Raw genomic sequence first — 13107 nt, forward strand, 5'->3', positions numbered from 1 at the left:
AGGGGGCGCTGCAGCCGGCGGTACGCTCGGCCCCGCCGCCATCTCGTTGCCTGATCTCATAAAGGTGTCGCGCAGGTTCCGCCTGGACTCGTCGTCATTCTGCCGCCCCGGGCCCGGCGCCGCCGCCGGCCTCTAAAGCGCCCGTTGCCCTCGGCCAGGCGCGGCTCGGCCCCTCCTTCTTCCTCCCCCTCCCCTTCCCTTCCTCCTTCTCTCGCGGTGCCTCCAGCCGTCGTGAGCGGCCGCTGCGCACCCACCCCGGTTCAGCGTCGGGCGCCGGTCGCCCTCCCCGCCCCTTCCTGCTCTTCCTTCCCCCCGCCCCTCACCCCTCCCCGCTCCGGGCTCGTCTCCCGCCGGCCGGGCCCCGAAGCGCCGCCGCCGTTGTGGTGTGAGCGGGGCCCGGCGCCGTGCCGGGCCGTCCCCTCGCCGGCGGGGCCATGGCCGCGAGCGCCAAGCGGAAGCAGGAGGAGAAGCACCTGAAGCTGCTGCGGGAGATGAGCAGCCTGCCGCCCAACCGCAAGTGCTTCGACTGCGACCAGCGCGGCCCCACCTACACCGACATGACGGTGGGCAGCTTCGTGTGCACCTCCTGCTCCGGCATCCTGTGAGTGCGGGCGGGCGGCGGGGGCTTTCGGGGCGGTCCCTCGGTTGGAGCCGGCCAGGCCGTCGCAGGGTGACCTCGGCTCCGGCTCGGCCTGGCTGCGGCTCCGGGCTGCCGGTGACGCGGAGCTCTCCGCGCGGTGCTTCTCCCGGGCCGGGCCTTCCCTGCGCCGGGCTCGCTCGGCCACGTCGGACGGCGAACGGCTCGGGGCTGCCCGGGGGAGGCGGCCGGGAGGTTGTACGGGGCTGGAAGTCCGCCCCCCCCGGGCAGCGGGCAGCGGCTCGGTGGTTCCTAGCGGCTGTGTGTGGCCTTGGCTTTATCCTGTCCAGAAGGTGTTCTCATGCGCTTAGGAAGCGTAAGCGTTTTGCTCCCGTATTGGGGGCGGGGGAACGGCAGCAGAACGGACCCCTGAGCGTGGCTGGAGACGTAATGAAGTGTCCGCAGAAGCGTTCTCCGATCGAGAGGACACGCGTGGCCCAGCCGCCCGCTTTCATGACGTGAAAGATATGGGCGGACGAACCCTGTTGTGAATACTGTGGTTTTGGCATTGAAAAATCATCACCCAGTGTTAGATCACCAGTTTGGCCTTTTATACATCAATTATGCTTGCCATTAGATTGGGGCAACTCTATGCTGTAGCTAGGAGGTTAATCTCTGGCCTCAGCAGGTTTAATAGGATTGATCAGAAAAAAAAAATTGACTTTTATAAATCTTTCATTACTTCATGCGAAGTTTACATGTAATTCTGACAAAGGAATTGGTTCTGCTGAAGGAGATTGCATTTTTTCCTGTTCCTCATTCCTGCACAGGTCTCCCCCTCCTTCTCCCCTTCCCACCCTTCCTCCTCCTTGGAGCACGTATGAAATTAAACCGGTGGAGATCAGTCAGTTCTGAATTGCAGTTCGTGTCATCAGGATGTCAGTTACATACACATAAGTTGGAGGAAAAAGCTCCTGACTTCATTGTTAGTGTTTGCTTAGTTAACTCTGTCTGCTTGTTTGTGTTTCTGTGGCATTGACCAGGATCAAAGAATTGGCTTTAGTGTGTCGGAGGATACATATTTTTGTTTGTCAGGGCTTGAGTTTGTAAAACACACGTAGGAACCTCAACAAAGTCCTGTCCCAGACTAAGAAGGACTGGGTTCCCCTTGTAGGTCCTTCAAGTAGTCTGATGTTTTAGAACAAAGTTACTAATTATAATGAGACTCAGAACAAAGCAGACATGTAAGTTCTGTGCTGAATTCACATGGAACAAACTGCCTTTTATACAACTTAGGCTTGTTTTTTTCCCCCCTGCTTTGTGTAGACTTTTTGCACAGGCTTGATGCAAATACAGAAAATACATTCAGGTTGGGAAGCTGAAAAGAGACTCTTGATTTTGATGTACACATGGCACTTAATCAGCCAGCCCTGGCTATTGTTTGCTATGTTAGCAAACTGTTATTTGTGCTGGCATGTGAAACTATTTTAAGCTACTGCACAGAGCTTATTTAATGGCTGCACATGTTCTTACTGGTTAAACTGTCAACACGACAAAAGTGCTCGATGAGAATATTCTTTATTTTTCAGGCTGCTTAATTTTAAGATATATATCGTGAGTGCTGCTGAGATGTTGAGTGTGGCTTTGGGAGGATTTGTTCCTTCTGTCTCTTGGCTCTGATGGATGATCCTTTAACGTCCGTAGTCAATTTACAGTAACATAAAGAACATACATGCAATGAAACAGCAAGCAAGCATGGGCAGTTGTCCCTTGCAGTTAAGTTAGCTCTCACTTAGTTGCTAGTGTGCTTAAACAAAGTAAGCTTTGACTAAAAGACACTTATTATCAATTGGTGTTTTGTTAGAATGTTACTATCTTATTCTAAGGACTGTTTAGAGGACAAGTTTTCTACTGAAATAAAATTGTGTTCCCTTCATATAGACATGGAAGCACTTTCATGAATTGCACATGCAGATCATATATCCTTAGAACCTCAGCAGTGGGATGTTTGTCTTAGTAATGAGACAGCATGGAGATGGACAAGGCCTGCCTCATCACCAGAGACTGCTTGGTTTGTTTTTTAAACATTTCTTCAGACTACTTGTTTATTTCCAAATGTTTTTCAATGGAGAGTTCCACAGCGCAGGGAAGAAACCACGTAATGGCAAATGAGTGTAAAAGTCCTGCTGCTTCTGTAGTTCTTAATGGCTGCTTGCATTCTGCTTCATAATACTTGCTTTACTGTAAGGCTTTAATATTATTATTACTTGGTCTTGTGTGCTATGTGAATGACTTTCATTGCTTCCTGTTTTAATTAACTTTTTTTCTAGTCTGGTACAGGAAGTATTCTTGGAGTAAGTAGACTGGTTTTTTCAAGGGCAAAGTGCCCAGTGCAAGATTAAAAGACTGATAGTTAACGAGTCTCCTTCAGAAAGGTTACTCAGTGAATTCTAATGTGTGGTTGCTGACATCAGTATCAACTTCAGCAGGTGTGTTGTTCTAGATACAGGTCTAAACTTTAGAAGTCTGATATCTGGATAGACTTTTTTTTTTGTGAGTTTTTTGAGGTGTTTATTCAGTCTATTCAAACCCAAAGCCTTCATGTGGGGTCCATCATTAATTTCTAGTGATTTCTGCTCTATAGAGAGATATTCTGTGTATAGAGTGGTATCGATACAGTTTGTGACTAGGTCTGGCTTTAAGAAAACCATGACTGTTAAGTGCTTTTAAAAGAGTCTGACTGGCTTGATCAAGTGCTGCTGAATATAAAGAACAAATGAGTTTAAGGAGGTCTGTTTCTGACTTCAGTGTTGAAGGTGAAGCATGCCAAGTTAGTTGTTTGTAATATAGCAGAGGTCCTTTTCCGTAATATGCAGGGCTTAAGTTTTCCCATCAGGTTGAGTTTACCAGAGTAAAGTCCGAGCTGCACGAAATAGAGAATACAGGAGAAAGTTCATGCGCAGTGGTTTGGGTAGTGGCTTCATGTTGAAATACCTCTGCTTGTCCCCTTGTTTAATTGCTCTTTATATGGAAGAAAAGCAGCATGCCGTTCTGGAAATTGTGCCTAGTGTGTGTGTTGGAGAAGAATGTAAGATGTGTAGAAATATACAAATAATCATTTTTTTCCCTGTTGTGGGAGGAAATGCTATATGGGAGCACTCTTGTCAGGTCAGGAATCAGGCTGCTGCTAAACTAGAAGGTTTTTCTTTGTTACAACAATGTTGGCAGATCCTTTTGGTTTGAGAAAAGTCCACTGGGGTACAAGTTTGTGTTTGGTGGTGATGTCTAGTGTGGTGTTGGATGCCATAGTGTATCATGCTGATAGCAACATCCTCTCTTTGTCTTTATCACATGCTGTTTTGTCTTGTTTCTCAGCTGTCTCTGACTTTGCCTTCAAGCACCTACTCCTGGTTATCACAAATTAAGGTGTTTGTAAATTCTTGAACAAAAGATTACCTAAGAGTCCACTTCTGGTTCAGTACTGCAGAAGCTCTTGGTGTAACCTTGTCTGGTGGATAGCTTTTCTAAAAGCTTGCTGATGTGATCATCTGGACTCCTCTCCTACCCTTCCCCTTCTCAGCATCACTATTTCTACCCCCTCCAACCTCCTGGGGAACTTTCTCATTCAGATGCTGGCATTCCCAGCTTGTCAGGAAGGAGCAAGTAAGACTATTTAGAACATATTGTTACTGTGGGGAATGAAAAAGCTGTTTTATCCAATTTCTTACAGTTATTGGATGATGTGGCCTTCTGCTGGCTGCTTATAATCTTCCTATTTGAAATTTTAAGACTTCCTGGCTAAGGGACTTCTGTATCAGCCAGATTAGAGTGTTTGATGGCTGATACCAGCTACAGACTAAACAATAAACCTTTGTGTAGTGGCTGTGGTTTGCTGTCCCTTTCCCCAGAATAATTCTGCAGAAATTAAAAGGTCTAAATGAGCAGTTCCAGAGTGAAGGTGATTCTGACTATTGGTGTCACTTCCCAGTCCTTTTTCTCCTTATTGTGATTGGAAAATGTGCTATGTATCTATACATGTGGTTATTTTTATATTTTTCTGTATGCTGGCTGGAAAGCTCAGTGAATGTCTGTGCCATGGTAAATACTGTGCAGCTTAGAGAGGATTCTTGATTTTTTTCAAGGAAAAGGTTAAATTTAACTTGATTATGAGTCTTTTGCTGTTAAAAATAAAGTGAACTTGTGAGATGGTGGAAGGTCTCCAGGGAAGTCTTATCGTACCCAGAATGGCCAATACTGCTTACATTCACTTACTGCTAATAACAATAGCATAGAAACAACAATGAATATGGTTACACTGGGCTTCCAAAATTCATTTTCCAGGCACACATAGGAATGTAGGGTTCTGTCCAAGGGCCTGGCATTTGCCTTGCCTCATTAACTTCCTGCTTCTTTGGGGATCAGATTTTGCTGCCTCTTAGACCTGAGATCATGTTAGAATCTGACGTAGGGTGACATTAATGGTGTTGAATAACCATCTGTCCACCATTCCTCCCATGCAAGTGCCCCTCCGTCCCAACAAAGCCCACTTCTAAACATTTATAAATAGAAACTTGTGTTCCAGCCTTGTCTGGTATTCTCTGAAATGTTACTGACATTTGTTGGAGAAGAGCACAGAAACAGCCGCTCTCCCAACAATCACAAGTTCAGCCTAAACTTGCTCTAAATTATGTTAGTAACAAACCTTTGGTGCTCACTGATGGTGTCTTAAATGTTGAATATTTAAATCCCCAGACTTTGTGGTCTTGTGCTGCTGGCCTTAAAGCTTCCTTTGTTAGAGCACAAGTTCTAACAGTACTTGCTGAAGAACAGCCTTGCTCTGTTTGCCATAGTATCCAGCTGATGAGCTGTTGCTGACAGGGCAGACCAAGTCGGTACAGGGCAGTCTCAGAGCTGGAGGTTCTGGTTGCAGTGCTGTTCTGCAGGAATAATAATTTCTGAGTATATGAAGCTTGTATTCATGAGCAGGATGGAAGTGTGGGATGCTGTAGCTGTGGCGTGCTGGCTGCATGCAGCCTGGCAGAATGGTCATCTGACTCAGTCATCCTTCCTGAATGCTGTTTAGGAGATGGCTGCGATCTGGGTTAAGTGCTGTAGTGTCATCCTGAGGAGCTCTGCAGCAGAGGAAGGAGTAACTGGTACCACTGGACCTGTGTGGGTTACAAATATACGTTCAGGATCAATTTGAGTTCAGGCATTATTATTCTGACTAAAGGATTATAATTCATTTGTCTCCTGTTAAGTAGGAATTCTGTGAAGCATTAGAACTGTGCAAAATGCTCACCTAATATATCAAAGAAACAAAGCAAGTATTAGGTAATTTTTTTTTTCTATTTGGATAAAAAAAGGTCCTTAATTCCTTTTAAGGGATAAATGTGACTGTCTACCATTAAGCTTCTCCTGCATGTACATGAATTGCTTGTGAATCACCTGTAATATCCTGTAGGTAAGGAAGGGTAAAATAGTTTAGGACTTGCAGAGCCAGAGCGTTAGTGCTTAGGTTATCTGTTTTGACTTCTTTCTAAATCCAGTAACTGTTCTGTTCTAGGGAGATTGTAGTTGGCTTGAGGATATAGCATGTTTGAAAGTAGCTCATGCTAGTAGTAAATCATATTAGAAATGTTTTTAAGATGATTTGATTGTAGAATCTAAGTGATTGGATCAAGAAACTTTGTGCGTATGTTTTGGGTTGTATTTCCATACTGTACAAATAACCCCCTTGTCTTGAACTCTTTGGTCTAGGCTGATTTCTCTTGTGGTTCCGATATGCAAGGTGTTCTTTCTAGGCTTCCTCCCACCCCTGGCCATCTTAAATGAACTTAAGAGTTACTTGTTTGTATGGTAATGTGGCTTGGCTGTTAACTTTGTATTTACGACCATAAAAGTTTGGAATGTCAAGGTTTATTAGTTCAGTGATTCAGTGGTGTGCTTTTCCGTCATGCAGGACATTGGATGCTTCTGTGTTAGGCCCTGGCCTGTAGGGATGGGGCCTATTTCCCTCCCTGACAGGTGGTTGTAGAAGGGATGAGTTGTCTTCTCAGACATCATGGCCATAAGTTGTAAATCCAGGCGTCTTGAGCTTTATAACATACAATTTAAAACAGTGGAGCAGTCTGCACTGGAGAGAGCGGGATATGTTGGAAGCCTCTTGTTAGGCTGAACACCATCTAGTCAGTGCTTGAAATGCGTTTAGTGTGGTGCTTAGCAGAACTGACAGCGTGCTCTCCTAAAAGCTGTGAAGAGCCCTAATAAATCAGCGTAGAGCAGGTACACATGTTTTCCTACTTAAATACCTTGTGCCTTCTTGCTGAGATACTAAACCGCGGAGTCTAATTTTAGGCGTTCAGGTTTGAAAAAAAATTGCTTTAGGCAAATAGCATTCTGTGAAACTAATTTTCATAGGCCAGTAGGTTCATGTGTGACTTCTGCTTTTTGAGTACTTGTAAGTTCATGTATGTCTTGGCAAGGTACAGTGAGCTGTTTGTATTTACCCAGGTGTTTCAAACAGCAAGCGTCTTAAATCTACATTTGGAAAAAAAATAATGTTATAAACTCTATGCTGAACAAACTGCCAATTAATGATAAATAACAAATATAAGAATCAAAGCTAATTCTGTACTGGTTGATTTGTTGGCCATTTGTTGGCCCTATGTTACATTCCTGCAGAGTGTCCTCTTTGCTGGAGACAGTCTTCTCATGTACATAAAGAATGCAATATTTTGTGGTTACCTCATAATTAACTTAGTGTATTTTCTTTTTAAGATGGTATCAAAAAAAAAATCCAGACCCGATTAAGGTAACATGGCTGTACTACCTGTCAGCGCCCCTGCAGTTTGGTATATGTGGGCTGTAATGTTCTTCCTTTCATTGAGCAAAACAGTTTGATTTTAATTGTGAATATTTGTGGGCAAAAGCAGTACTTAGCATGTACTTAAGGCAAAGGCTTGAAAGGAAAGCATTTTCTTATACTTACGGAGTTACTCAGCAGGATTTTAATGTGCTTGCAGGTTTTGACTGGACTGGTTTTGACAGTATCAAGCTTTGGCAACAAAATTGACTTTTGGTTTCTGTTTGTCTTGCTTTGAGCAGTGTGTGAATGTGAGAATGTGCCCATTTTTTTTTGAGACAGAGCTCTTGCAGCTTCAAGCTATTTCACTATTTTGAGAGCATAATCAAAAATCTGTTTCCTTCTGCTGGTGTTACTTGTAGTGTTCATGGGGAAGATGACAGACCTGTGGACAGAAGGGCAAAAAAAAAACAGCTGGAAAAAGGAAACGGGAAATGTAGGTTAGAGCAAGAGGAAAATAATCTGAGCTGGGAAGTCTAGTAGGCGGAAATCTACTGCAGAGTGGGGTCAAGTGAAAGAGGATTGGGAGGGGAAAAAGAAATGATGGAGGGACCCAAGATTGAGAGATGTAAAGGAAAAGATGAACAAGTTTGTGGAAACAGATAAAGGTTTCACAAGAGGTACAAGTGTCCTCATAAATTTGCATAGGAAGGAGGAGTTGGTGTTGTGCAACTTTGGTCTCCACTAAATTTCAGTTATTTGACTTTGCGCTGAGTGTAGTTTTGAGATGAGTTGACTTTGGTTTGTAACATTAAAAGTAATTGCGTGATGACAAATTTCCTGAATACTGACAAAATACTTCTTGCTTCTTCTTTTAGACGGGGCTTGAATCCACCCCACAGAGTGAAGTCAATTTCAATGACAACTTTCACACAACAGGAAATAGAATTTCTGCAGAAACACGGAAATGAAGTAAGTATAAATCACAGAATACCAAGTGATAAGCATTTTAATATTCAACTTTGAAATAGTACTTAAGCAAAGCTTCAGGGTTTTTTAAGTAACAAGCAGACAGGAGTCTTGAAGCTAAGCTCATTTGAAGTGATACTTCTAAGAAGCTCGTTTCACTTCAGTAGCTGATGATCAGAATGTTGTGTTATTGCCCAGCCTGACCAGTCTAGGTTCACATGGTCAGATCTTAAGAGACAGGTTTCCTTTTAGGAATAGGAATGCACTATGCATTTATTTAAACTCTGCATGTCCAGACCTTTAGGCTGACTGTAGCAGTGTCTGCTGAAAGAATCAACCATGACAAACATGAATGTATTGCTTGTAGATGTATTTCTACAAGGTAGGTGCTAAGAAGCGTTACTGTAGTTTCAGTAGCCTTTTTCTTCAATAAAAATAGTGGTGTTTTGAAGGTCCTTGAAGAGAGGAAGGAAAGGGAAAAATTATTTCCTCTAAGGATTAGATAATGAGCAACTGGATACGTTAGAGTGACTTGCGTCAGCTTTGAAGAAATGAAGTTCTAATGTATTGCCTTTGTGTTTGTGTTTTTTAAATAAATGGAAACTAAATCTGATATAAATGTTGGATTGCATCTGATGGGGGCCTGTGTTCTGGATTCTGTTGTTGCTGTCCTCAGTTTGGGGTTGAGGTTTGCATTTCAGTATTGTGCTGTAACATTACAAAGTTGGAGGCAACTTCTAATCCAAATATGGAAAGATTCTGTTTCGCTTTGATTGGATCTGTATTCTGTTTCAGAAGAGTTATTGATTGTAGTCTGTGGAGTATTGTACTAATGTGTTCCTGTGAAGCTCTGTGGGTGTAAAGCTCATCATTAGTTAAAATGCTGACGCTTAACTTTTATAGACTTAGCCTCATTCATAACTGTCAGTTTTAAGAATGGAAATGCAAATAGCAATTTCTTTTCCTGTCCTAAGAAATAAGTGTTACCTGTTGAAATGACTGTTAGTCGTTTAGAGGGTGATCGCTTTAGACAAAGCTGGAATGGGGTCTAAACACTACCAGACAGTACAACATTTTCCCAATATTTTTGAATAGATTTTTGAAATTACTTTGGCTTGTTAAAGCTGTTAAACAATGTAAATATTATAGCATATTGTTGACTTCTTGCATAAAGAGAGTAATAATCTTTTTTGAGTTTAGGTAAAGTATATAGGAGTCTCTTGCGTTAAGATTAGATTGTGAACTCTAACTTTGCTTTACATTTCCGAAGCATAGGGGAAAACATATGAGTATATATATGCATGGTTCAAAAAGATGCATACATGCATGTATTTATGTCTGTATTTGAGGGCTGCTCCAAAAGTAATGCTGCCTCTCTTCAGAGTGTGATGACTTTTTTCACTGATTTGAAACCTGTATTGGTCCTTACATAGTTGATCAACATAGTTGTCCTCATTATAGAACTGACTACCCTGTAATTATGATTTATTTTATTCGTAATTTACTGTCAACATAAATACACTTGAGATATCTGCAGTGACATACTGTTTCAAAAAGCATATGTCTTTGTTGTATTCATCGCTCTCATTAATAAAAACATTATCACAATTTAAATGAGCTACCTCATAAATAAGATGTGCCTCTGCTGTTGTAGGTAATAGGTTGCTTGCTGAAGTGTTAATGCTTTAAACACCGTTAGAAGTTTAAAGCCTAATTAAGCATGCTTTCACTTCATCATGCTGTATGTTGTAGTAGTAAAGTAGCAGCTTTGTGTTAGTATTGACCTTAGGTAAGTATTAGATACATGAAATTCATCTTACTTGACAAAAAACTTTTTTTTTTCCATCTATGCTGATATTAAGAAATGAAACTTTCTGATCTGAACTTCTTCAAACATGGAACTGTCCAAAGTTTTAGAGATCGGTATGAAACAAAGTACAGTCTCTAGATGTTTTGGATGTTGGTAGCACTGAGCTTTTTAGTTCTGCAACTGGAAGAAAAATGAAGTTTTTATTCCAAGTTGGGGTTTTTAACGTTTGCTTTTCTATGTTGTGTAAAATACTTTTATACAGCCAGGGCCCCTGTAGTAAACTTTTCTATTTCTGGATTAATGGATCATGGTGTAGCACAGGGAATATGCTCTCTGTTGAAAGAAAAATAGCAAGAAATCACATTAAACAAACATTCACTGAGATAAAGTCATTATTAAGGTGGTGAGTTGTTCTTGGAGGAAGTAGTTTTCCAGTGTCCTTCAGGGAGTAGTTCATAAAGTCAGTGTATTGTGTGAGGTTGACATTCCCTTTAAAACAAGGGGTAACGTTTTCTTAGCTCCTGAAATAGTAGCTTTTCCCCAGTTGTCACTAATTGCTGTCTTCTGTGACATGTGGTTAAACCCCTGTTTACTAGAAGGCTTCCCTGAAGAAACTATTCAGAGCAGCTTCTCTTAAAACACGTGATGTTATTTCTTTCTCTGTGTATTTGTTGAAAATCTTCCTAGTGCAGGTAACTTTTGGGTGAGTTTTTACTACTTCAGGTTCAAAGCTAAACCTTACTGTATGTGGAGAGATCTGTATTTTGGTGATGCTTATTTATTTGTGGATAGGCATCCAGACTCTGGTTTTACTAATGCAGTTAGCTCACTTGTATGGCAAGAATGGAGGTGTCTTTTAGCTGATATTCCTTGAGTGCCTTCTGAAGGATGAAGGAAATTCTATATTTCTGGGTATTTTTTTCTCCTTTCCATGAAGAGCAGTGTATGAAGTATTTTAATAGGTATGCTAAGGAGTGTGTGGTGTGGAGACTCAGTTATGAGCATTCAGGGAGAGCTGATGTTAGGCCTCTGATTCAGTAATGTGATGTTAGTGTAAAGTGAACTCACCGCTTGTGGTAAGTGGCAACGGTACTCATCTCATTACCATTACAGTTGTATCTGCACAGCACCCTCTTACCAAATATAAAAAATAGTAATACGAGGCAAAGCTCTTACATGATAGTTAATTTTTCTGTGTTTTTGACATCTGCCAAATACTTTGTAATTTTTCTCACTAGCTTATTTTAAAGTGTGTGTAATGGTGGCAAATTTTGTTCTTTTATTTGGAAAAACTATCTTGCTCTGGGCTGAATGCTCACCTGAGCTAGTGAGCAGAATGCTGTGCAGGTATGTTCGGCTGCCTGAAAGTAGTTTAGTGGTGTTTAAGTATGCTTTCCTGTGACCCTTACTTAATGGCACCTGTTGTACTGGTTTAGATTGGGATAGAGCTGGTTTACTTCATAGTGGCTGATAGAGTGTTTGTTACCTGTTTTCTGCTCTCTAGATTCCAGGAGCATATGGAACTTCAGAACTGGTAGCAGTATGGGCCTGGTCCAGAGCTAGTCTTTGGGCTGAACAAAATGCTGCCCTAGAATTTTCTTGTCTGTGGAAAGTAGACTAGAAGCTGGGAGTGGAATAAATGGTAATAAGCTGGCCCTGATGAGTCCTGACAGCGTGAGCTGTGCAGTCAGGTGTCCTTGTGGTATATCCCTGGTTCTGTTAATACGATATAGAGATGGATGAGCTGACTGCATGTGGAACAATGTCGTTGTTAGCAGGATTTGCTAGCATGGACTGTGCTTATGAAAGCAGATGTAGTTTTTGGACCCAAACTGTCTTTGAAATCTGTGTACTGACAGTATAAAATTCCTTTAACCTACAGAGATTAATGAATAATATTGACATTAGAAATGCTGAACTACTAAACAAAGCTATAACTTGCTTACATAAGGGAACTGTTTCCAAATCTTTCTTCCTGTGGTGAATGTTATGTTTTGGAACATAGTTCTAGTGTATAGTAATCTCATTATTTGCACTGTCAGCATTATATTTGGTGCACAATAGAATATTTTGCTGGGGGAGGGAGGAATCTAATTTTGTGTTTACCAGACTGCTGAAAGGTAATATCTCATTACAGGTTTTTAAACAAGTCTGACACAGGTAATCTTCCCATGCAGCAGGATGTCTGTATCTAAACAAGAAGTGTTTTATTGCTGTAGTAGTGTGAATTTTCTACTTGAAGGATAATTTCTCCCAGCAGAAGTACATGTTTTACTATGGTTTATCGTTGCCATGCTGCCTTTTACTGCATAGCATGGCCTGACTGAATCTGTATGATTCCTAACTAGCATAGCTAGGCTAACAGGAGTTTAAATGTGGTGGCTCAATGTGTTGTGTAAGCAGAAGGCCTTTGTTTCTCCCATATCAGCCTTCCCACACACACAGGAGATCTATATCAGTGAAATAGTTATGACATAGTGAAATGTTTGGTGGCTGAAATACATAGCACTAGAACAGAAGTAGCTGAACTCTCAAATTCTCAGGCTTTCTGCAAAATCGAGTGGGTACAGCTGTTTTCTCTTTGAGCAGTTTTTAGTGTGTCTTTCCCTCCCCACCATGTGAATCTATAGTTATCTTCCCATCACCACCAAATGCAACCATCCAAACCTAGAAACAGATAAATTGGTGCTCCTTTGAGCCCTGTCTGGAACTTGTAAAAGTAAGAAATGAACTAGGAGGCTGGGTTTTCAACCAGGAGCCTTTCTGGTCAACTTGGTTTGTGGAGTACTAGATACACAATGAGTAGTGTCAGTTCTTTAGTCTCCTGTGCCAAAGCTGAAAACAAACACAATCCCTCAAACTGTAGGACTATAAAAGGTGTATAGAAAAGCAGGTGGGTGAAGGCTTTTAGTCTAGGAAAGTGTTTATCCCTCAGATAGAATAGTT

General features: G+C 41.8%; 1 protein-coding gene across 16 annotated transcripts in view; it reads left to right on the forward strand.

The window, feature by feature from the left end:
- Positions 1-371: 371 nt before the first annotated feature.
- The window catches only part of AGFG1 (ArfGAP with FG repeats 1), a 35122-nt gene continuing 22386 nt past the window's right edge, over positions 372-13107 (forward strand). For all 16 annotated transcript variants that reach the window (XM_015871357.3, XM_015871358.3, XM_015871359.3 and 13 more), the window contains exons 1-2: positions 372-601; positions 8261-8354. In XM_015871357.3, the coding sequence (XP_015726843.1) occupies positions 435-601; positions 8261-8354 (261 nt within the window). In that variant the 5' untranslated portion in view covers positions 372-434. The remainder of the gene's footprint in view (positions 602-8260; positions 8355-13107) is intronic.

The sequence above is a fragment of the Coturnix japonica genome, chromosome 12 (genome assembly GCF_054131305.1).
Source record: "Coturnix japonica strain WE chromosome 12, WE-NBRP24, whole genome shotgun sequence".
NCBI lineage: Eukaryota > Metazoa > Chordata > Aves > Galliformes > Phasianidae > Coturnix > Coturnix japonica.